Source organism: Panthera onca, chromosome A2, assembly GCF_046562875.1.
Source record: "Panthera onca isolate mPanOnc1 chromosome A2, mPanOnc1 haplotype 2, whole genome shotgun sequence".
Classification (NCBI taxonomy): Eukaryota; Metazoa; Chordata; class Mammalia; order Carnivora; family Felidae; genus Panthera; species Panthera onca.
Window position 1 is genome coordinate 30,382,741 of NC_138340.1, and position 22,528 is coordinate 30,405,268.

At 43.2% G+C, this 22,528-nt stretch overlaps 1 protein-coding gene across 16 annotated transcripts in view; it reads right to left on the reverse strand.

Moving 5' to 3' along the window:
- Window positions 1-22,528, reverse strand: part of CADPS (calcium dependent secretion activator) — a 476,502-nt gene that overhangs the window by 339,376 nt on the left and 114,598 nt on the right. For all 16 annotated transcript variants that reach the window (XM_060631484.3, XM_081794958.1, XM_060631486.3 and 13 more), the window contains exon 3: window positions 15,364-15,696. In XM_060631484.3, coding sequence (XP_060487467.1) covers window positions 15,364-15,696 — 333 coding nt within the window. The remainder of the gene's footprint in view (window positions 1-15,363; window positions 15,697-22,528) is intronic.

The following is a 22,528-nucleotide window of genomic DNA, read 5'->3' on the forward strand; positions in this document are numbered from 1 at the left end:
TACTGTTAAAGTTAGGCTTCGAATTCAACTCAAATGTTCAAATAGCTGCATAATTGTCTGCTTCCTCTCAAGAGTCTAGGGTAATAAAAACAACACAGATTTCATAACACAAGTTTCCAATTATTTTACATTGATTATTAGATTGACTATGAGCAAACTCTTCCATGAGATAGAACGGTGTATTCTCAAATACACAAAACAGACTTTAAAAATTCATGCCACAAATATGGAAGCATTTGTTAACCCTCTCTGGGTTTCTTTTTAATGTTTTTCTAGACATGGTTCATGTCACAACAGACAACTGATACGTAACTGATATAATCACTCTTTGACAAACGTCCTTTCTCATTTGAGATGGAAGCTTCACTTACTGGCAGAAAGTCATAAAGAGAGATCACGGGAACCTTCAGAAAGTGGTACCAGAAATCAGATCACAGCTTCTACTAGAATGTGATATTCATAAGAAGAAAACACTGCACGTTTCTGATTTTGGAAGCACCGGGGAATTGCTTTGCCTCATAAGGAGAAGGAGGTCCAGACAATACAAAACAAAACAAGAAACAATTTAAGCAGAGCACAGTGAGAAAGTAAGCTGTATCATTATTACTTGTGCATCTTTGCTCCTGTGAGTTGAAAGACTTTTGAAGAGCTGAGTGGACTCTGTGAGAAAGTAAGTGAGTGAATCTATAATTTCTGAAATCTGATTGCAGGGCGTGGGAACACTTCATGTGAAAGCTGTTCTGGTCAGTCTGAGGCTATTTCCAGGGATGGCGTCAGAAAGTTCCATCCACCCAGCCTCAGCATATTAGGGCCCTGGTCGCCCCAGCCAGGCCTCCCACTCACTGGTAGTCACTCACTGGTGGTGTGACATGACATAAGAGGACCAACTGATGAAGAGCTTCTATTTTAAGGGTTATGTTTCGCTTTAAGGCATATTGTTTAACAAAAAGAATAACTAGAACATAAAAGCTGGGATGTCGAATATATCACTTCTAAAGATAAGGACAGGTTAAAAACGTAAGTTAAGAATCAGTTTAATTAAAAATATTAAATAATCAGGGATGCCTGGGTGGCTCAGTTGGGTGAGTGTCCGACTTCAGCTCAGGTTATGATCTCACGGTTCATGAATTCGAGCCCCGCGTCGGGCTCTGTGCTGACAGCTCAGAGCCTGGAGCCTGCTTCGGATTCTGTGTCTCCCTCCCTCTCTGCTCCTCCCCTGCTCATTCTCTGTCTCTCTCTCTCTCTCTCCCCTTCAAACATAAATTAAAAAACATTAAAAAATTAAAAAAAATATTAAATAATCATACGGGTAGTGCTTGGAAATGGTAAAAATCATAAAGGTAGTAGAGTAATGGCTGCAATCTAGAAAACAATGCAGAAGATAATTTTCTCCCTATCCTATGGTTTTCCTAGCTTCCTGGTTGAGATATTTGCCATTTGCTTCTATTGACAAAACACCTATATGTTTAGGGAAGAAAATTTGGAAACACAGAGGAGCACATATGAAAACCTTAAAAATCAACCATAATGCTATCTCTAAAGATCAGCATGGTTAAGATATTGTTTTTTGCCCATCAATTACTTTTTCCATAAAAAAAGAGAGTATGCCTTCATACTGTTTCCTTGCCTGACTTTCCAGTTAGCAATATCTAGTGTACCTTTTCCCACATAGTAAGATTTCTCCTTCAACAGCTCTTTTATTGGCTAACGAGTATTCTCTCATATGGTTAAATCAATATCTAATTAGTTAATCTACTGTTGGGAATTAGTTTCCAGTTTTTCACTGTTATATGGAACTCTGCAGTGAACATCCTTGGGCTTCATTCGTTTGTACACATCTCTGAGTATTTACACATAACATATTGCTAGAGGTAGAGCCTTGACGTTAAAAGGTTTGCCCATTGCCCTGGGCAACTCAGTTGGTTGAGTCCGTCCAACTTTGGCTCAGGTCACGATTTCACGGTTCATGAGTTCGAGCCCAGCATCAGGCTCTTTGCTGCCAGCACAGAGCTCACTTCAGATCCTCTGTCCCCACTCTCTGCCCCTCCCTTGCTTGTACTCTCTCAAAAATGAACATTTAAAGAAAAAGATTTGCCCATTATAAAGCTGCTGTACTGTAAATTAACAGATTACAGAAAAATTTGCAATAATCAATTATTCCAACAGTAAGTTCTGAGAATACCCATTCCTATATCATCTGCAGTGTATTACCATTACCAATGTTAACTTTAAAAAATGCTTTTAGGAGCGCCTGGGTGGCTCAGTCGGTTAAGCGTCCGACTTCAGCTCAGGTCACGATCTCACAGTCCGTGAGTTCAAGCCCCGCGTCGGGCTCTGGGCTGATGGCTCAGAGCCTGGAGCCTGCTTCCGATTCTGTGTCTCCCTCTCTCTCTGCCCCTCCCCCGTTCATGCTCTGTCTCTCTCTGTCTCAAAAATAAATAAACATTAAAAAATTAAAAAAAAATGCTTTTATTGTTTACCAATAACTTATATAACTCAGATTACTGAAGATATGGAATTTAAAAATCATCATGTGTTTAGAATTAATTCATACTTTTTCTTTCGTGAATCACCTGTATATGCTCTTCGTCCTAATTTCTACTAATGTGAACCATGAAGCAATAATCAACTGTATTGTCTGAATAGGAGTGTAGAACATAATATCACAAGCCTGAGGGGCGCCTGGGTGGCTCTGTCAGTTAAGCGTCTGACTTCGACTCAGGTCATGATCTCATGGTTCATGAGTTAGAGCCCTGCGTTGGGCTCTGTGCTGACAGCTCAAAGCCTGGAGCCTGCCTCAGATTCTGTGTCTCCCTCTCTCTTCCTTCCCCCGCTTGAGCTCTGTCTCTCTCTCTCTCAAAAATAAATAAATGTTAAAAAAAATATATATTACATGCCTTAAATATTCTGTCCTAAGAAGCACTTTCCTTTACATTTCCTATAATTCTCTTTTAGCTGGGGGTGGGGGGAGGGGGGCAATTATTAGTCTTGGGTGAGAAGACATTATTCTTTTATAATGTAAAATAATTTTAATCTAAAATAGGACTGGAGGACATAAAATGGAAAATCTCACTCACGTACTTTTAGGAAAATAAAACTTAAGGCCTGGGAGAATGATTTCTTGTAAATGCCTGATTTACAGAAAACTGATAATATTGGAACTTTCTTAAATGATCAGGGATTGGTCAGGGTTTACCTCATTTCAATCTTGGGAAGTTTTGCTTATGGTTTCCAGACGCATAAAAATGAAATTATGGGTTGGTCTCACAAAATAAGCTGAATTGAGCTCTGTATGACTGGATTGGTTTTGTCTGCTCAAGAACTTTCCAGAGCTGGTCTCCAGTTGTTTTTTAATTTTAATAGACTAACTAGACTCCCTGTTCTTTACATTCCCTGTTCATAAATACAGCCCATCTCAAACCCTCAGTGGACTCATCAACAGCTTGGTACAGTTCGCACATCTTGAATTGCAATTCCTCTACTGTTCCTGAATAAACTTTTGACAATTTTGAGCTTGCCTCAGTGTACCTCTTCATTTAGGTCAAGATTTCTTGACATCAGAAGTGGCATCAGAAGGAGATGACCCCTGAAGGATGACAACCTTCAGAGTCAAGCAAGCCACAATGAGCCTCCTGAGCTCACTGCTTCCATGAGTCACTGTCTACTTTCAGTTTGGTGAATTCTTTTGGATTCTGAGGTCCCTCCCCTTGGTGGAGCTTTCTGATTCAAGCTCTGTGTAAAGGCATTTTAAGTATTTAAAGTACCTATTTGAAGTACGCTAAAATTTTGGTAAAATTCCATTTAAAGTTTTGAGAGAAAGAAAAATGGAGTCATACTGGTGGGCATGGGTAGAACAATAAATGCTACAACAACACTCACCACCTCCTTATGAGAGACCAGTCCCCAGAGCAAGAGCCCCGCCCGAGAGGGTAAGTTGGTCACAGAGGGCCATAGTGACATTAGCTTGTCTCTCAACTGCAAGATAATTTCTATACAACAAGGGACACCTGGTCACCAGTTAGAAAATTAGAGGAAAGGGTGTCTGCCAGGAAAAACAAAAATGCATCTCATGAAAGGCACACGGTAAACCAAAACACCACATCCAACCCTGAAACATACCCATCAGGCTGTTGAGTGATTTTTCTTTGGCTCTCAGGAAAACCACTAAGTTGTGGGATCCCAATCATCTAAATGTTCTAAGGGTGGCCTTCCCTCAGGGCCTGCAGCTGGTTTTATGTTAAAAAACTATGGTCTCTCCTCGTGTCCTTTTTTGACTGAATGGACCACCTCACTAAGGATAATGTAGAACTTCAATGGCTATTACGGGGAACCTTCAGTCTCCCCAGACTCGTTTTTCTCTGGACTAAATTAGAAGTCCATGGCAAGAGAACAAACAATCTGAACGGGATAGCTATTTTAATTGGTACCTAGAGGTTCTAAAAGTATTTGGGGTTCTAAAATTACCTGTCTACAAAATACTACTTTTAAGTTAACTGAAGTAAACAAGCAGTAAGAGCAAATAAAGAAGCATCTGAAGTCTCTCCCTCGCGGCAGCAGTGAGGTCTCTCCTAACGCCACTGCTCCAGCTCTGCTATACCCACCTTTGCCCTCTTATAACCCCTTCTTTTATCCCAACTCCCCTTCTTCTCTAGTGCTGAAACCTTGCCAACTGAGCCTGTTAAAACTCCCCCTTTCAGAATCAGAACTTCTGAGGATCCTGCTACATTATTAATTTCTTATGTCCCATGCACTAAAGCTGAACTTAGAGCTACAGTAACAGATTTTCTCAATGTGAGTGAGGATCCTCATAGATTGGCTGAAGAATTCAATACTGTCGTTCAAAATGATCCTCCTGATGTCTCCAATCTTTATCAATTAGTCTATATGTTTGTTGGAGAAGGTCAAGCCCAGCACTGGATGAAAGCTGCTAACTGAGAAAGCCGCAAACCACCTTTAGAATTCCAAATAAGTCAACCACCAGCTCTTTTACATGACCAAGCTTGTGTCATAGTTAAAAGGCTGCATCTGGCCATTCTGAGGGCTTTCCCTAAATTGGGAGACTGCAACAAATTCAGGCATGTACCCAAAAGTCTGATGAATCCATTCATGATTACTATAGCATACTCCAAATTTTTGTAAAAGCAAATTCTGGACACCCTATAGACATTCAAGCTACCACAGTAGCCTTTAATTCAATGTTTATAAGTGATTTAAACAGAGACCTATCTCTGTTCGTCAAGACAACCCATACCAACCTTGATCTTGTCAATCTAGCTAATCAGCTAGCCCACATCCTAGAAGATGATTCCCAAAGAAGGGTAACTAAAATTTTAAATCCCCACCTTCATCAGATGAAATCTCCCAAGCAAATTCTGACTGGACTATGTCATTATCATAAAAAAAAAAACAAAAAAAAAAACCAAAAAAAAAAACCAAAAAAAAAAAAAACTGCAATCAGAGAAAGGACTGCTACAAATTAAAAAAGATTCAGATGATGAATCTTTCCAAGAGCCAAGGGTCAGACTCATCCCCAGGATGAGGCTCTAAGGAAACCCAGGGACTGTTTGTCATTCTGGAAACTACTCTCCAGAATGAGGATGAAACTCTTATAATATTAACCGACACAAGAACTACTCTATCACAGTGCCCAACCCCATTGCAATTAAACAATTCCCCCTTGGAGTAATACATTCATTCAAGTAAGGGGGTCCTCAAATAAACCACAGTGTGTTCCTACTTACAAACATATACACTTCTGCTTGGGACATTTGCAAGATAAACTTCCATTTCTCCTCAGTGAATCAGCTCACATCCAGTTATTAGGGCAAGGGTTTCCTAGAAAAGTATTGCATTACCATTTCCTTTTCTGGAAAGGGAGAAGATAACTCTTGAGTTAGACTCCTCTGAATTTAAATCCACTGAATTTAATCTTCAAGAAAATCCAAACCCTATTACTTTCACAAGTACTTTACCAACAAGGGAAGATCAAACTTCAGACTCATCACCATTATTAGGTTTAGTACCCTGCTCTACAGGCAAAATCCTCTAAGGACACATGCAGAATTCATGGTGCCCCAAATTAAGATCCAAATTGATGCCACAAAACCTCTCCCCAGAATCAGTCAACACCCTATGAACAAAGAAGTTTATAGGGCAATAGATGTACCATGGAAGATTATAAAGCACAGGTATTTCTTATCCCCTTGCAATCCTAATACCCCTCTCTTACCTGTAAGAAAACCTAGTGGTCAAGGATGGAAATTTGTCCAAGATTTCTGAGCAATAAATAACATCGTTATTCCTCACCATCTTGTCATTCCTAATCCCCAGAGTTACTGGCATCTATCCCTACTGAAAGCAAATTTTTCATCGTAATCGGCCTATGCAGTGCATTCTTTAGCATTCCAGTTGATAAGGCTAACAAATATCTTTTTGTCTTTACCAAAAAGGACAGTATACCTGGATAGTAATGCCTCAAGATTTTATTGAGAGTCCTTACTTCCCACAAATTTTTGAAGCTGACCTATTTGATACAAAGTTTTGTAGATGCCTTACCTTACTACAATAGATAGATGAATTAGTTCTCTGCTCACCCTGCTAAGCCTCCTCACAAAAAGACAGTATGCACCTGTTAAAACTCTTAGCAATTAAGGGACACAAAGTCTCAAAGGAAAAGTTGCCATTTGTTCAAACTCGAGTCTGATAGTTAGGGTATTTAGTCTCAAAAGAACAGTTACATCTAGATCCTAATAGATTTCATGGCATCTTGAGGTTCCCCAAACGTAAAGCCAAATGTCAATGACAGGTTTTCTTGTGACAGTTGGTTATTTTTGGAACTGGATTCTAAACTTGTCTATAATGGCCCAGCACCTATGTCTTATTAAAAACCACTAAACCTGACCCCATTATCTGGGGAAACCAAGTTGACATGGCCTTTAAAACTCTGAAGAAAAACTTAGTAAATCTACTCGCCCTTGGTCATCCAGACTATTAGCTACATTTTTTCCTTTTTGTATATAAAAAAGAAGGAAATGCATTCATAATACTTAGCCCAGAACATGGGAGCTAATAACCAACGTTTGAGTTACTGCAGATCCCGTGGCCTGAGGTTACTTATCCCTGATGACTTTGGACTGGCTTTCTAGTTAAGGCCACTGAAGAAACAGTCATGGGGTTTGTCCTTTACCATCTTTGTACCTCATGCTGTCGAAGCTCTCTTAAGCTCACACTGCACCCAACACCTTTCAGCAAGCCATCTTCTTAGGAAATTCTCTTGCTAACTACCCCTCATATCACTCTTATTCATTGTAATAATTTCAACAGTGCTACCCTTCTACCTTCTTCCATAAATGAAACCCCGCCCATGCTGTTTAACTTTGATGGACTACCTATGAACTTCTTGTGATAACTTGTAAGAAACCCCCTCAACCAATGTTGACTTCTCATGATTTATTGATGGCTCTTACCTGAAAAATGAAAATGGTCAACATTGTTCTGGATATGCAATATCAAATCCTTTTGAAGCCACTGAGGCCGCTCACTTCCTTTTGGCCACATTAGCCCAAGAAACTAAATGATATGCTCTTACTCAAGTATATATTCTTGCTAAAGGTAGAGCCACAAACATCTATACTGATAGTCAATATGCCTTTGGAGTAGCCCATGATTTTGGAATGCGATGGAAATGAGGTTTCCTTACTTTCAGGGGAGACAAAATTTAAAATGGTCCTTATGCCCAAAATTTATTATATGCTAGGCTTTTGCCAGCAGCTCTAGATATTATTAACGTCTTTAGGCATTCTAAGCCTGACTCCCAGGAAGCCAAAGGAAACCACCTCATTGATGTCTCCACAAAAAAAACAAAAACAAAAATAAAAACAAAACATAACAAAAAACCCAACCAACCAACCAAACAAGCAACTAAAAAATGCTGCTTTTGGGATTCATGGAGCAAACCTGTTATGGTCCAGAAAACAACTCACCCTCAGGCTGGCTAAAGAAAATTGAGCAGCAAAATACAACAATTGGACCCCGAATAGGAAAAACAAAATTGGAGATCTAAAGGCTGTTGGTATCATGAAGAAAAGGAAGTCTGGTTCAGACCCAACAACAAACTGTTACTGCCAGAAATTTTAAAATTTCCATTTTTAACTACTGTACATGAATTAAATCATTGGCCAACTGTGAAAATAACATTCATGAATCAATACTGTTGGGGAAACATTGGCAACACCACAAAAAGTACCTCTTGTGACTGCTCCACCTGTCCTAAGTTTAACCCAGGGAAGCCTATCCAGATTGCCCCTTAACATTTTAATTTACCCAATGAACCATCTGAGGTTTGGCAAAGATTTCACACAATTGCCCCCATCTCATGGCTGTAATTACATCCTAGTAACGGTTTACATGTTTTCACAATGGACTGAAGCTTTCCCATGTAGACAGGTAATGGCCTCTTCTGTACCTGAAGTCCCATTAGAAAAGACTATTCCCACTTGGGGAACATCCCTTGTACTTCACAGAGATTAGGGAACCCCCTGTACTGGTCAAATCCTTCAACAAGCCATTCTGCTTTGCCAGTTCGGTAGCACTTTCACCGTGCTTACTATCCTCAGTCTTCGGGATTGGTTGAATGTACAAATGGATTTATTAAGACTTAGCTTAATTGACATCTTCCAAGTACTCTGGCCAAAAGCGTTACCATTGGTTCTTCTAAATCTTAGACCAATTACCATTGGGATACATAACCTTTTTTGCCTTTTGAAATAATTACAGGGCAGTTGATACATTTAGGCCTTGCTTATTTTGCCCCCAATAAATAAATAAAGAGCGATATACTTCAATTTTGCAAAGGCCCAATGAAGTCTATAAAAAAGTAATCATGCTCTGATAGAACAAACCTTTCCACAGTGCTCCCAGGAGATGAAAACATCAAGCATCACACATAACAGCCTAGAGAGTTCATCTATTGGAAAATACATCTCCAAAAAGACTTTCTTCAACCTTGCTGGAAAGGTTCCTTACAGCCTGGCTGCACAGGCTGCTAATCCTGTGCAGCCAAATTCAAGGAATAGACTCCTGGATACAAGTGTCACATCTAAGCAAAGCCCCCAAACTTGAATGGACCCATGCCCCAAATAGTGACCTAAAACTGAAGATTTATAGTCACTAAAGTATCTGATATCTAAAGTAGATAGCTTACCCAAGATATCTGCACCAGGCCTCTCTCTTCTCACTCTATATTTAGTTGAACCATGTCATTCAGACTTTCAGTTATCCTTTCCCTAGTTATTCTAACATTATTTCCTTTAGCTTTATTTATTTTATTTTTTTTAATTTTTTTTCAACGTTTTTTATTTATTTTTGGGACAGAGAGAGACAGAGCATGAACGGGGGAGGGGCAGAGAGAGAGGGAGACACAGAATCGGAAACAGGCTCCAGGCTCCGAGCCATCAGCCCAGAGCCTGACCCGGGGCTCGAACTCAGACCGCGAGATCGTGACCTGGCTGAAGTCGGACGCTTAACCGACTGCGCCACCCAGGCGCCCCAATTTCCTTTAGCTTTAAACATCCTTTTACCCCACTTCAAAAGACTCTTTGATTCTGCTAACCTAATTGATTGTTGGATTTGAGCCAGAGCAAATATACTCACGATGAACCTGAATTGTTGGCCTGACCACCATCTTTAGAAGGATGGCAAAACCTAGTTGCTAAGGATATCGGATTTTCCTTTGATACCTGTGAAACCACACATGTCCTCCCTTTCAGAAAACTGGCACCAAATATTAAGGCTTTCCTTCAAGTACTCCCTAATCATAATGGAATACGCCTCACTCAGGTTTGGACGCTTACCCAAAATCATTATGTTTTGAAAACTTAATGATGGGAATGGCAAAACTCTTAGATAGCTCCCACTAAATATTTGTAACTATACTATTTTATATAATCCAGGTGAACATGAATTCACTCCCATAGGAATCTAGAAGACTGTATCACCTTAATGTATCTTTATAGTGGGGCAATGAAAACTAATAATACTAGAAAATGAGAAACTGATGTGCTCCCACTCATTGGGACTTAACTGGGAATTAACAAAAAACAAATGTGGGGAATGGAGGAAATTTAATTCAACTTATTTTTCTCCTAGAAATCTTCTGCATCTCTACCAAAATCTTACCTATACTAGAACAGCTCTCTCGTTACTTCAGATCTACAAAAATATAAGGTGCTCACGTAGTCATTCCCACAATGCTAGTGAATCAGATTATAGTGTGCTCTGAATAAGTGATTATATTTCTGATCATGAGATCCCCTCTTTTATTCCAGCTAAAAATATCTGGGCAAAGAGACCCAACTGTGCCTTAGAAGACACTGGGTATTTCTTTTGATGCGGAAGAAACATGTACCCTACACTTCCATTTATTTATTTATTTATTTATTTATTTATTTATTTGATGTTATTAATAGGTCTAATTTAATGCTAAACTTTAAACTTTCCCTGGAAGCAAAGTTCTCTGAATGCTTCATCCCCCCCCCCCTCCAAACTGTTGTATAGAAAAACAAGATCTCAAGGAAGAACACAATACTGATCTGAACATTCAGTGTATATAGCTTTAGAACATGAAAACATTTATGGTTTTTAAAATATGTTATCTCTTGCCTGGTAAAATTTTCTTAGACTACATTACCCAACAGCAACCTGTGACTAAAATTTGTCTTTCTCTCAGAGTGGCTTATTTCACTTATTTCACTCTCCAGATCCATCCATGTTTTTGCAAATGGCAAGATTTCATTCTTTTTTAAGTCTGAAATATCCCACTGCCTACACTTCCCTTTAACTGGAAGAGACGTTTGGGGATAATTGGCCTCACTTCTGACCCTGAAATTAGAAAAACTCTTCCTTTTACTGCTTATATACCTAATCTGTGGTCTTCTATCAATTTAAAAAGACATGTCAGAACTTTGAAGGTTATGATTTTGGATAGCTGGTTACATACAACTCTAGAGTAGATAGAAAGGGTTTGGTGCAGGCTTCCATCAGAACCTTTTTAGCTTAGGTTGGAGTAGCAGACCTTGAAAAAGTAATTCACAATCTTTCTATAGTTATCTCTACCACTCTCAATGTTTTTATCTGAGCTTTTGAACATCAACAAACCCAAACAGATAGCCTAGCAGAAATAGCCCTACAAAAACTACAGAGCCCTTACCCTCTTCACTGTTCAGCAGAGAGGAACCCGTGCCCTACTTGGAGAAGAACTTTGTTTTTAGGCCAGTAAGTCAGGGAAAATAAACACAAGAACTAAAAATAATGAAGGACAATATCAAGTTGCTAGCAGTAGTTGACCAGGCTCCTGGAACTTGGGACATTTTTGATCAGCTAAATATAGCAGGTGGGGAAGCTGGTCGAGAAGTGCATTTCAGTCAATAGCTATCACTGGGCTTTTGGTCCCTAGATTAAGTTTTTAATTAAACGTCTACTCTTTGGTATCAGTCAAAAAATGCCTTATTCCCAAATGTATGTACAAAATAAAATTCTTTTCCTTTCAAAGACCTTTGCTAGAATTCAACTGACCGTGGGAACTAAACTGTCCTCCATCAGAGGGATATAGCTGAGATTTTTCATTCTCAATGTTCTTGTTGTTCAAGAGAGGCAAGTGAAATTCTATATCATCGCCCTCCTCCATGGGACAAGACCCCTGAGGATGGTCCTCCTCAGCTTAATGGGAGAAGACACCTGTGCACTACTTTCCTAAGCTCCATGGGACGTAGAATACAAGCTATCTAGGAGCCAATTACACTTAAAAAAAAATCTGAATGACATAATTGACCAGAGGTGTTTCCTGAAAAAGATCTTGATAAAAAGGGGGAAGGGGGAAGGAATTTCAGTCTAAAATGGAACCAGAGGACATAAAATGGAAAAATCTCATGCGTGTGTCCTTAGGAAAATAACACTTAAGGACTGAGAGACTGATTTAAATACAGCCTACTCCAAACCTTCAACAGACTTGCCTGCAGCTTCCTATAGTTTGTGTGCCCTGAGTTGCAATTCCTGTGCTATTCCTGAATACACTCATCTTTTTAACAATTTTGAGCTTGCCTCAGTTACCTCTTTGTTTAGGTCAACAGTAGTACTATATTTCTTGTCTAACTCATGGAAAACATGTTGAAATTATGAGCCTAAATCATTCATTTTTAGGGGAAAACATAGTCCTGCCACTTAACCAAAAACAGGGAGATGAGACCTGGCATGGTGACGCGTTCATTCCAATAATGCTGCTGTTTGAACAAGGACAGAAAATAAATACAATAAGCTGTTGTAATAAGAAGAAAATTAATCCCCGGAATCATTTTGTGACTAGCAGGTTTAGGAACCCTTAACCAGCTCTGTCATTCTGAGGGTTACTCATAACTCAAGCAGGTCATTTGACAACCCATATTCTTGTGGGAGAAAAGGTGGTCCTGGCGATAGGTAGGAATACCAATTGCTTACCCCATTCTAAAAGTGCCATGTAGGGATGTAGCAATTATTTGATACAAAAAGAAAATTTTAATTTAATTTCATATTGAGATTTATTTGGTCATTTCAAAATATTTCTCGACCCAGCAAAGTTAATATCAACCTTTGGGTTGGCAATCAGCATTCTGAATTGAAGTCGACTGAGTAGAAAATAGGAACATAACGTATATATTGTATTATGAAATGATAAACAGATTCCTACTTACTAAAATATCCGGTAAGTTCTGGGTGAGCCATAATGGTTGATAACAAGACCCTATCTACCAGTTAAAATAAACTGTAATCATCCATTTATTAACTCAGTAGGCAATTATTGAGCACCTCTATGTGCCGAGAATTGTTTCATGCCAGGGTTTCATGGAAATACTAGTGAATAAGGCAAAGATGAATCACCACCTTCCTAAGTGTGAGACAGGGAATAAACAGGTAAAAATAGATGAACAAGGAATAGAAAATAGTGGTAAAAGCCAGGATAAAAATGGAACAAAGGATGAGATAGAGAGTGAATGTGAGATGTAGGCAAAAAACCCACTTTTGATGGGATGGTCTTAGAAGAGCTCTTGGAGAACTTGACATTTAAGCTGGGGCAGTCATGGAAAGGTCTCGGCAAAAAGCATTCTAAGCTGAAGGAGAAGCAAATGCAAAGACCCAGAATCAATTTGGTGTGCTGGGGAGACAGAATGAAAGCCAGTGAGCGAGCGTGTGGGAAAAACGAGGTGAGCAAGAGTGGTTCATGCATTGCCTCAAGCCTTAGTGAGGAGCTGGGATGTCACTTTAAAGGTATTGGGGTGCTACTGGAATTCTTAAACAGAAAAGCAATGTTATCCATATAATATCATATCATATCATATCATATCATATCATATCATATCATATCCAATATATGTTGTTGTTTTTTTAAGAAGGCTCCAGGGGCGCCTGGGTGGCTCAGTCGGTTAAGCGGCCGACTTCGGCTCAGGTCACGATCTCGCGGTCCATGAGTTCCAGCCCCGCGTCGGGCTCAGAGCCTGGAGCCTGCTCAGAGCTCAGAGCCTGGAGCCTGCTTCAGATTCTGTGTCTCCCTCTCTCTCTGGCCCTCCCCTGTTCATGCTCTGTCTCTCTCTGTCTCCAAAATAAATAAACGTTAAAAAAAAAAAAAAAAAAAAAAAAAGGCTCCACACCTACCACAGAACCCCATGCGAGATTTGCACTCATGACCTTGAGATCAAGACCTGAGCTGAGACCAAGAATCTGACACTTTAGTGACTAAGTCACCCACGTGCCCTAGGTCCAATTTATATTTTAAAAAACTTGCTCTAGCTGGTGTGTGGTGGGCATATTATTGTGAGGTAAGAGGGGAGGCAGGGTCACCAGTTGGGTTGACACTGTGGTCATCCTATAAGAGATGCTGGTTCCTTGAACTAGAAAGTAGCCATGAGGAAGGAAAGAAGTAAGCCTCAAAATCCTGTAGTTCTTTTTTTTTTTTATTTTTTTTAACATTTATTTATTTTTGAGAGACAGAGCATGAGAGGGGGAGGGGCAGAGAGAGAGGGAGACACACAATCCAAACCAGTCTCCAGGCTCTGAGCAGTCAGCACAGAGCCTGACACGGGGCTTGAACCCACGAACCGTGAAATCATGACCTCAGCCGAGGTCTGATGCTCAACCAACTGAACCACCCAGGCACCCTAAGATCTTGTAGTTCTTATGTTAAGTTTGTATGGCACTATTCTGATACTGTCTGTTGATTTTTTGCCTCTTCTGGTAGACTATCATATATTTTAACTGCTACCATTTATAAAGTGTCCCATGTTGCTCTGGGCTTCATACACATTGAACCCTTAGAACAAATTCATCCCAAGCTCATGGGTGAGGAGGTTCACTAACTCCCCAAGGCCACAAAACTGGTGAAGGTCATAGTAAGATTTACCTCGGTCTGTCTGATTCTGAGCAAGGCACAACTCAGCCAATACACTATAGTGTCTTAATTTAACCTATGCTAGGGGCAGAGTTAGCCCAGGGAAATTAGGGCACAACTGGGTGTCTTCAATGGTTCTTAGAAGGAGAAGGGCAGTAAAACTACCAGGAAGGGAAGCCCTAGTTTCAAGTGCCGATTCCTGGGCCCTGTCCTGAGAATGCAGAATTAGACTCTCTAGGTTTGGGGCTTGGGGATGTGAATTTGAAAAATGCTCCCAAGGGACACTTACTAAAATCTGTGGATGCTGCGAAGTATTTGTTGACTGGATAACCCCTGATCCAGAGAAAATAGAGACCCACTTTGGATGGGTCCAAGCAGAGTCTCAGCTAGCCCCCTCAAATCCACTTGGAATTCATAGTGTGACTAATATATTGTTAATGATGTGATACACTCCGACCTTCTGGAAGCTTTCTATTTTAAATAATTACTCTTGATGATGAGGTACTAAGTTCAGTTGTCTCCCAAGCTGAGGAATCATAAGCCACTCACCTGGTAAGCATCATATACTTCAACGGCAAAACAATCTTTTTTAAAAAATTATTTTGAGCTTTCAGCTTTTTCAGGAAACACAAAGGAGTCAGTCCTTACTCCTAAAACCAACCTACCTATGAAACAGGCCGTACACAGTACGTAGGGGCCACAAGACTTTTAGGAGCTTGCAAAAATGTTTTCATTTTTTTTTTTTTAAACCAGAAGATGAACATGAACATATTCTGGCCTAGATTATATTCAATTTTTACCAATGCAGTTGTAAAATATAACTTCTAATTAATTTTTTTTTTTTTTTAATCAAGAAACGTCCCCTGAAGACAACAGTGCCTAGGGCATGCAGAAGTCATAATGTGACCCTACTCACTCACAGCGCTGGGCCCAGGTGACAAACACCTTACCTGGCATGCATTGTATAGGAGCTGATGTTCAAACTTCTTGATCCCAAGAATGTTCTGGAACATCTCGTAGAGTTGCTCCTTGCTCAAAATCAGCTCAGAGGCTGCGCTGGCTGTCATCCGGGCCTGCTGCTTCCTGGGGTCCTCTTCCCCACGGTAGATGGCATCAAACTTGGCCATCCAGGAGCTCAGCACGGTCTCCTTGCTGAGGCCATCTATCTCGGGCAGGCTGCGCACCCTTTTCTCAATGTGCTTCTTGAAGACCTCCCTGGAGTCATTGGCGGAGCAGCCCCCGCTCTGGACCATGCGGGCCACACGGTCGCTCTTCAGGAACACCTAAGCAGGAACAGGGACAAGAAAGATATCAGGGACTCAGTCTCCTGGGGCTGACTGCCATCCTGGGTACCACAGAAGGGACCAGCGTGGGCTGTATCCTGCCCCACTACCTCCTAGTTGGGTGAACTCAGAGAAGTCACTTCTGTGTTTTGTTTTTGTGGCCAAATCTAGAAAACACAAATAACAAGAGTACTTACCAGGTTGTTAAAGGGATTAAATGGGACGGTAATATCACAAGAGGCGGGATACGGTACACAGACTCCACACTCAAACAGCCTGGGTCCTTTCTCTGCCACCTAATGGCTGTGTTCCTCTCGTCAAGTTAACCTCTTTGTACCTCAGTTTTTTTTCATCTATAAAATGGGATAATAGTAGTCTACCTCATAGGTATTTTTTTGGTTTCATTTATTTATTTTGAGAGAGAGAGAGAGAAAGAACACAAGCAGGGGAGGGGCAGAGACAGAGGGAGAGAAATAGAATCCCAAGCAGACTCTGCACTGTTCAAGGTTAAGCCCAATGCGGGGCTTGAACTCATGAACCATGAGATCCTGACCTGAGCCGCAACAGAGAGTCAGGCACTTAACTGAGTCACCCAGGTGTCCCTGCATCATAGGTATTTTTAAGTGAGGGTTAAATGGATTAATATACGATAACCACTTTAAAAAGTGGACCAGAGTAATGCCAGATGGCTTGTTATTATGGTTATTTTTTTTTTTTTTTTACTTTTTAAATTGAACTACAGTCAACACATGATGTTACATTAGTTTCAGGCACATAACATACTGATTTGACAAGTTTCTACGTTATGCTACGCTTACCACCACGTAGTTACCATCTGTCAGCATAAACCCTGCTACCACACCACTGACTATACTCCCTATGTTCCGCTTTTTCTCTTCGGACCTACTCACCTCCTAACCGGAAGCTTGTATCTCCCACTCCCCTTCGCCCATTTTGCCCATGCGGCCCCCTCCCTCCCTTCTGGCAGCCATCCATTTGCTCTTGGTCTGTATGGGTCCGTTTCTGCCTTTTTGTTTTGGACTTCGCATATCAGTGAAATCAGACAGTATTTGTCATGTTCTTTTTTTTTTTTAACATTTTTGACACAGAGAGAGACAGAGCACGAACAGGGGAGGGTCACAGAGAGGGAGACACAGAATCTGAAACAGGCTCCAGGTTCTGAGCGTCAGCACAGAGCCCGACGTGGGGCTCGAACTGATGGACCGGGAGATCATGACCTGAGCCGAAGTCGGAAGCTTAACCGACTGAGCCACCCAGGCGCCCCAGTATTTGTCATGTTCTTTTGCAGGGACTTCACTTAGCAATAATACCCTCCGTGGTGCAGCCAACGGCAAGGCCTCATTCTTTTTAGGGCGGAGTAATGTTCTCCTGTGTCCGTTCGTGTATCCACACAAGTACCACGTTTGCTATCCATTCATTTATGGACGGACACTAGGTTGCTTCCGTACCTTAGCTGCTGTACCTAACGCTGCGCTGAACACAGGAGTGCATAGATCTTTTCCCATTAGGATTTTGTTTTCTTCCGGTAAATACCCAGGAGTGGAATTGCTGGATCGTGTGGCAATTCTGTTTTTCATTTTTTGAGGAACCCCCACCCTGTTTTCCAGAGCGGCCGCGCCAATGTACATTCCCGCCAACAGTGAATGAGCTTTCCTCCTTCTCCACATCCTCACCAACTCTCGCAAGCCAGGGTGTCTCCGAGCGCTCAAGCCGGGGGTCTGAGCGGGGCTAGCAGAGCCAGCCGAGGTGAGGTTCTGGGTGGAGAGCCCGGAGGCACTCCATGCAGGGAATGACCTGGAGTCAGGCCGGAAACAAGGAGGGCGTTTCCCGGGGCATTCTGCACGGGGGAGGGGGAGGGGGCGGGCCCTAACGGGGGGGGGGGGGGGGGGGGGGGGAAGGGGAGCTGGGGCTGAAGCAGGTCGAGGTCGCAGATGACTGTGTGCAGGGGGTGCCCTAGCTCAAACTGCCCAAAGCCAAAGGGGTGTCGACTCGATGTGTTCTGCTGTGCTCTGGACCTGGGTCACCTTGTCGCAGCGGCTAGAGCTACAGTCAGCTCTGACCAGAGGTGTCCTGGTGCGCCCAGGGCTGGGGCTGGCTTGCGGGGAAGGGTGGGGCTGGGGTGGGCTAGGGTTAGGGCCCCCCCCCCCCAAGAGCTTGCTGAGGCGGCAGGCAGGGTCTGGTGTCCAGACCCTGCTCCTGTCACATGGAGGGAGTATAAACTGTGCTGTCCACCAGCCTCTCTGACCCCGAGAGGATTCCAGCAGCTCCCCTGCCAGCTGGCTGCTGCGTTCTAGGGCTGGTCCCTTTGTATTATTCTACTTGCCCTTTTTTTTGTTTTTTTCCTCATTGCTCTTTTAAATTGCGGCTTTTTTCTGCGCCACAGGGATCTGCTCCGGGTCCCTCAGGACTATCCCTTCCTACAGCCATTGGGAGCTTTGGGGGTGTGGGTCCCCTTCATTACCCTGTCCCCGTCTCTTACTGTTCTCTGGGTGCTCTCTTCGGCTTTTGTTGTGCACAAGCTATTCAGTCAGCCTTCAGTTCTTCTTCAGGAGGAAATGCTCCACAGATAGGTGCAGATGTGGGTTGTCTCCATGGAGGAGGGGAGTTCAGGGTCTTCCCACGTCACCATCGTGGATGGGAACCCCACCATGGTTGTGGTTATTACATACAAAGTACCCGGCACGATGTCTGACCCTTACCAGGTAACCATGATTTACAGCCCATTTTATCCTCTCAAGGAGACTCATCCCACCCAAAATTGAACAAGTATCCGGGGAACGTGTATTTAATGTCTCCCTTCTTGAAATGTAAACTCCATTAGGACTGGGCTCATCTTGTTCCCCACAATGTCACCTATCTCTGGTATAGAGCCTGGCCCTTTAAAAGGGAATGAATGAAGAAGGTAGGCATTATATTCTGCCTACCTTGTAGACTGGAAAACCAAGACTCTAGAGAGGGGTAGGTAACTCTGGTAACTCAAACTGGCTGATTATAAAGGTATGTTTTTTTTTTGTTGTAGTTGTGGGGTTTTTGTTTGTTTGTGTTGTTTGTTACTTCACCCTGGTTCCTTCCTTCCCTAAGGGTCTCACCTGCCTGGTGGAGAACCTCTCTTGCCTGCGGAAGGACGCTTGGTTGTTTGGCTGGCGCTGGCTGGGTCCTGGAACCAAGCCACCCATTAAGAACAGTTGACTTCTGTTCCAGTACCCACCATGTGGAGATGTGCACAAGCCACGTGGTTCTGGGATGTAAAACAAGACGGTGAAGCTGTTGCTTCATAGTCACAAAGAGGGAACATCGGCCACTTTTGAGCTGTGTCCCGATCACACTTCAGCAGGTGCACAAATACCCTTCAAGAGGCGGAACACACGTTCGCTCCCCCTGTCGGATTTCAGGAAATGCACCTGTTAGCCAGGAGACGGCACTGCTTGGGGGACATCCCATTGCCTCCTGCTTCATGACAAAGCCTTCCTTGGGGAGGAGAGATGTTAGAACGGTGGTCTCCACCTACTGCCAACATAATGAACTAATTCAGAAAGAAGGAGGGCTGAGGGTTTGCTTCACAGCCAAGGGCCGTGGCTGGCTCCTCCATGCCTGGGAACTGGTGCTCAGTGGAGATCTTAGTGCTCATTTAAAAATCAACCATAGTGGGATGCCTGGGTGGCTCAGTCGGTTAAGCGTCTGACTTCAGCTCAGGTCATGATCTCGCGGTCCGTGGGTTCGAGCCCTGCGTCGGGCTCTGTGCTGACAGCTCAGAGCCTGGAGCCTGCTTCAGATTCTGTGTCTCCCCCCTCTCGGCCCCTCCCCTGCTCATGCTGTCTCTCTCTGTCTCAGAAATAAATAAAAAAACATTAAAAAAACTGTAGAGAACAAGCTTCAACTAAATCCTCAAGCCTTATGAGCCTTAATGAACTAAAGAATTTACCTGAGAATCTACAATGTTTAATGTCATCTAACACCTTGTGTCTCAGTTACAGGTCTGCGTCTCAAAGTACGTCAAAGTTTTGAGGCAAACAGAGGAAGTTTCTGGGGTATAGGATTGAGGCAGGAGCTGTAAACCATGGTCCGGGCCAGTTGTACTACTAACTTGCTGTGTGGCCTTGGGGAAGTCACCTCCCCTCTCTGGTTCTCCAGTGTCTTATCTGTACATGGAGAGCATTGCATTTTAAAATTTTGAGGTTGCCCTTCCAGCTGTCACGTTTATACTCTTCTTCATGATCACGTTCATCATTTCTTTGGGCACTCACTAGGAAGGAGACACTATGCCAGGTGCCAGCAAGACAGTGGTGAGCAAAACAGATGTGGATCCAGCCCTCATGCCTCTGCGACATCACCCTAATAATGCCATAGAAATATTATAACCTGGGATAAGTCTTTTCAAGGGGGATGCACACGGGTGGTCTATTTCCAGGAATATTCCAGCAGGGAGTCAGGAAATCCTTCCTGGAGCAAAACTCCTTTGGGATGATACGGGAATGATGGGTAGGTAAAAAGAGCGTGAAAGAGTATTTCAGAGAGGAGGAACAAAATGTGTAGAGATCCTGAGTGTCTGAGGAAGTAGGGAGAGCCACTGTGGCTGGGTCTGCCTTGGAGCAAGTTCCGGGTGGGTGGCAGTGAGGAGACGGGAGAGACCAACAGCGGGAAGGAGCCAGATGGTGGGAGGCAAGGGAGGCCACATGAAGGATACCGGTCTTTATCTGAAGGGCAGTGAGCAGCCATTGCAGGTTTTAAGCAGGGACATGGCCTGATCAAATCCACATTCTCCGGCTTTAATGCGGAAAACCAATCTGAAGGGGGCAAGAGAACAGGCAGTAGGCCAGGTGGGGTGTACTTGCAGGAGCACCCGTGGGTGATGACAGTGGTGGGGATACGAAGGGTTGAATTATTCATTGTCAGCTCTAACGAAAATCAGAGGTAACTTAAAACATTCAACCAGCAGCCATACCCTCCTCCCATCTGTCCAGACCAGTGTCCCGCAAACCTGGGGCAGGCCCCCGTTTATAAGCTTTTAGCACCATATTCCTTTCCTCCAAAACCCTTCCAGAACTGCCATTTGTCTGTGACTGTTTGGTTAATATCTGGGCTCCAGCTAGACTAGAAGTCCCAGGAAGGCAGGAGTTGTAGCTGTTTTTTTTCCCATTCCTTCTTCTGAGTGCTTAAGGCAGCGCCTGGCACATAGTCGACGCTGTGTTTAATGAGTGAATAAGCAACAGCAACAAAGGAGATGTCTCAAAGCAGAGAGCCTATTGAGATTATATGTGGACGGGAGCAGGGAAGTAAAGGGAAATAAGGAAGCACAATATACTGGTCTCTTAAAACAAGGGCCTGAGGCTAGATTTTCCCTGGGACATGATAACGGGAGGTAAGAAATGATGATACTGGGGCTCCTGGGGGGCTCAGTCAGTTAAGCCTCTGACTTCAGCTCAGGTCGTGATCTCACGGTCTATGAGTTGGAGCCCTGCGTCGGGCTCTGTGCTGGCAGCTCAGAGCCTGAAGCCTGCTTCTCATACTATGTCTCCCCTCTCTCTCTGCCCCTCCCCTGCTTGTGCTCTGTCTCTCTCTCTCTCCCTCTCAAAAATAAATGAATGTTAAAAAAATTTTTAAAAATTAAAGAAATGATGTTGGCACATTGTTCCTAGCTGGCACCTGTCACTGGCTGGGTGACCCCTGGATCCTGCTTCACGGAGCCCCTTCCTTTGTATAAAGTAGCCACTCAGTAAATATTTATTGAACTCCTAGCAGATGGCCTTAGACAAGCCGCTTAACTTCCAGAAACCTCACTCTCCTTTGCTGTCACATGGGGTTGATTCAGCCACTCTTCTTTGACAAAATGAAAGGACTTTGAAAAGCAGAGGGCTCCATCTGTCCGCAGCTAAGATACGACAGCCAGGCCCCAGATCGAGGGGAGATGAGTGGCATGTCAAAAGCGTGCAAAAGGAGACCGGAGACTAAGGAGACCACAAAGATGGAGTGCCAAACAGGACGCAGCCATGGGGAGAAAAAGTGACGGCAAAAAACTAATTTTCCAGGCATATCATCTGTCCGGGCTTCACAGCCTGTCAGAAGCGAAGGGTCAGAAGGGTCTGGGCCAGCCTTGCCCTGTAGCGAATACAGCCCCTGAGTACCGATGTACTTGACTGTCTCTAAAAACCGCCCTGGAAACCCATTTGTACTGGGAGCTCTAGCCGGCATCTTTGTTCCTGGTTTTGTTTTTTGGCGACTATCGCAAGAGACCTCAGCCGCCGGCTCGGTTCCGTGTGGCACATCCATAAATCCTTCCTGCTCCTCTGGCAACTTCCCAGACAGGTCATAATGGCAGATGGAAGACAAACAAATAAATACCGAATGGTGAAGGGCAGTCAATTCAGTGACTCGGCCTCATCCATCAGTCCTTCCCTCCACCGCCAGAGCCAAGCAGCTTCAAGGTTGTTTTAGGAACACACACGCACATCAGGTCTTAATGACTGTACAGGGTACAGGGGAAAGCTGGCCCAGCTCCCACTTCCTGATCCTTTCCAGCTCTATAAAAGCCTGTCATCCCAACGTAAATAAGAGAAATACCTACATGTTAGAGTAAATAAGGTTTAAAAACATCCACCACGCACAACGGCCCGGTTGCTACTAACGAATGCCACACAGGTACTGGGCGGGGTGGACCAGAGTGTCAGACGGCCCTGGGTTCAAGTTCCGACTCTACCAGTTGCTGTTTTTGCAAGTTACTTAATCTTTCTGGGATTCGGCTGCCCCATCTTTCACACGGGAATCATAACGACCCTCCCGTGTAGGATTTGCATGAGGATTCACCCCAACAATG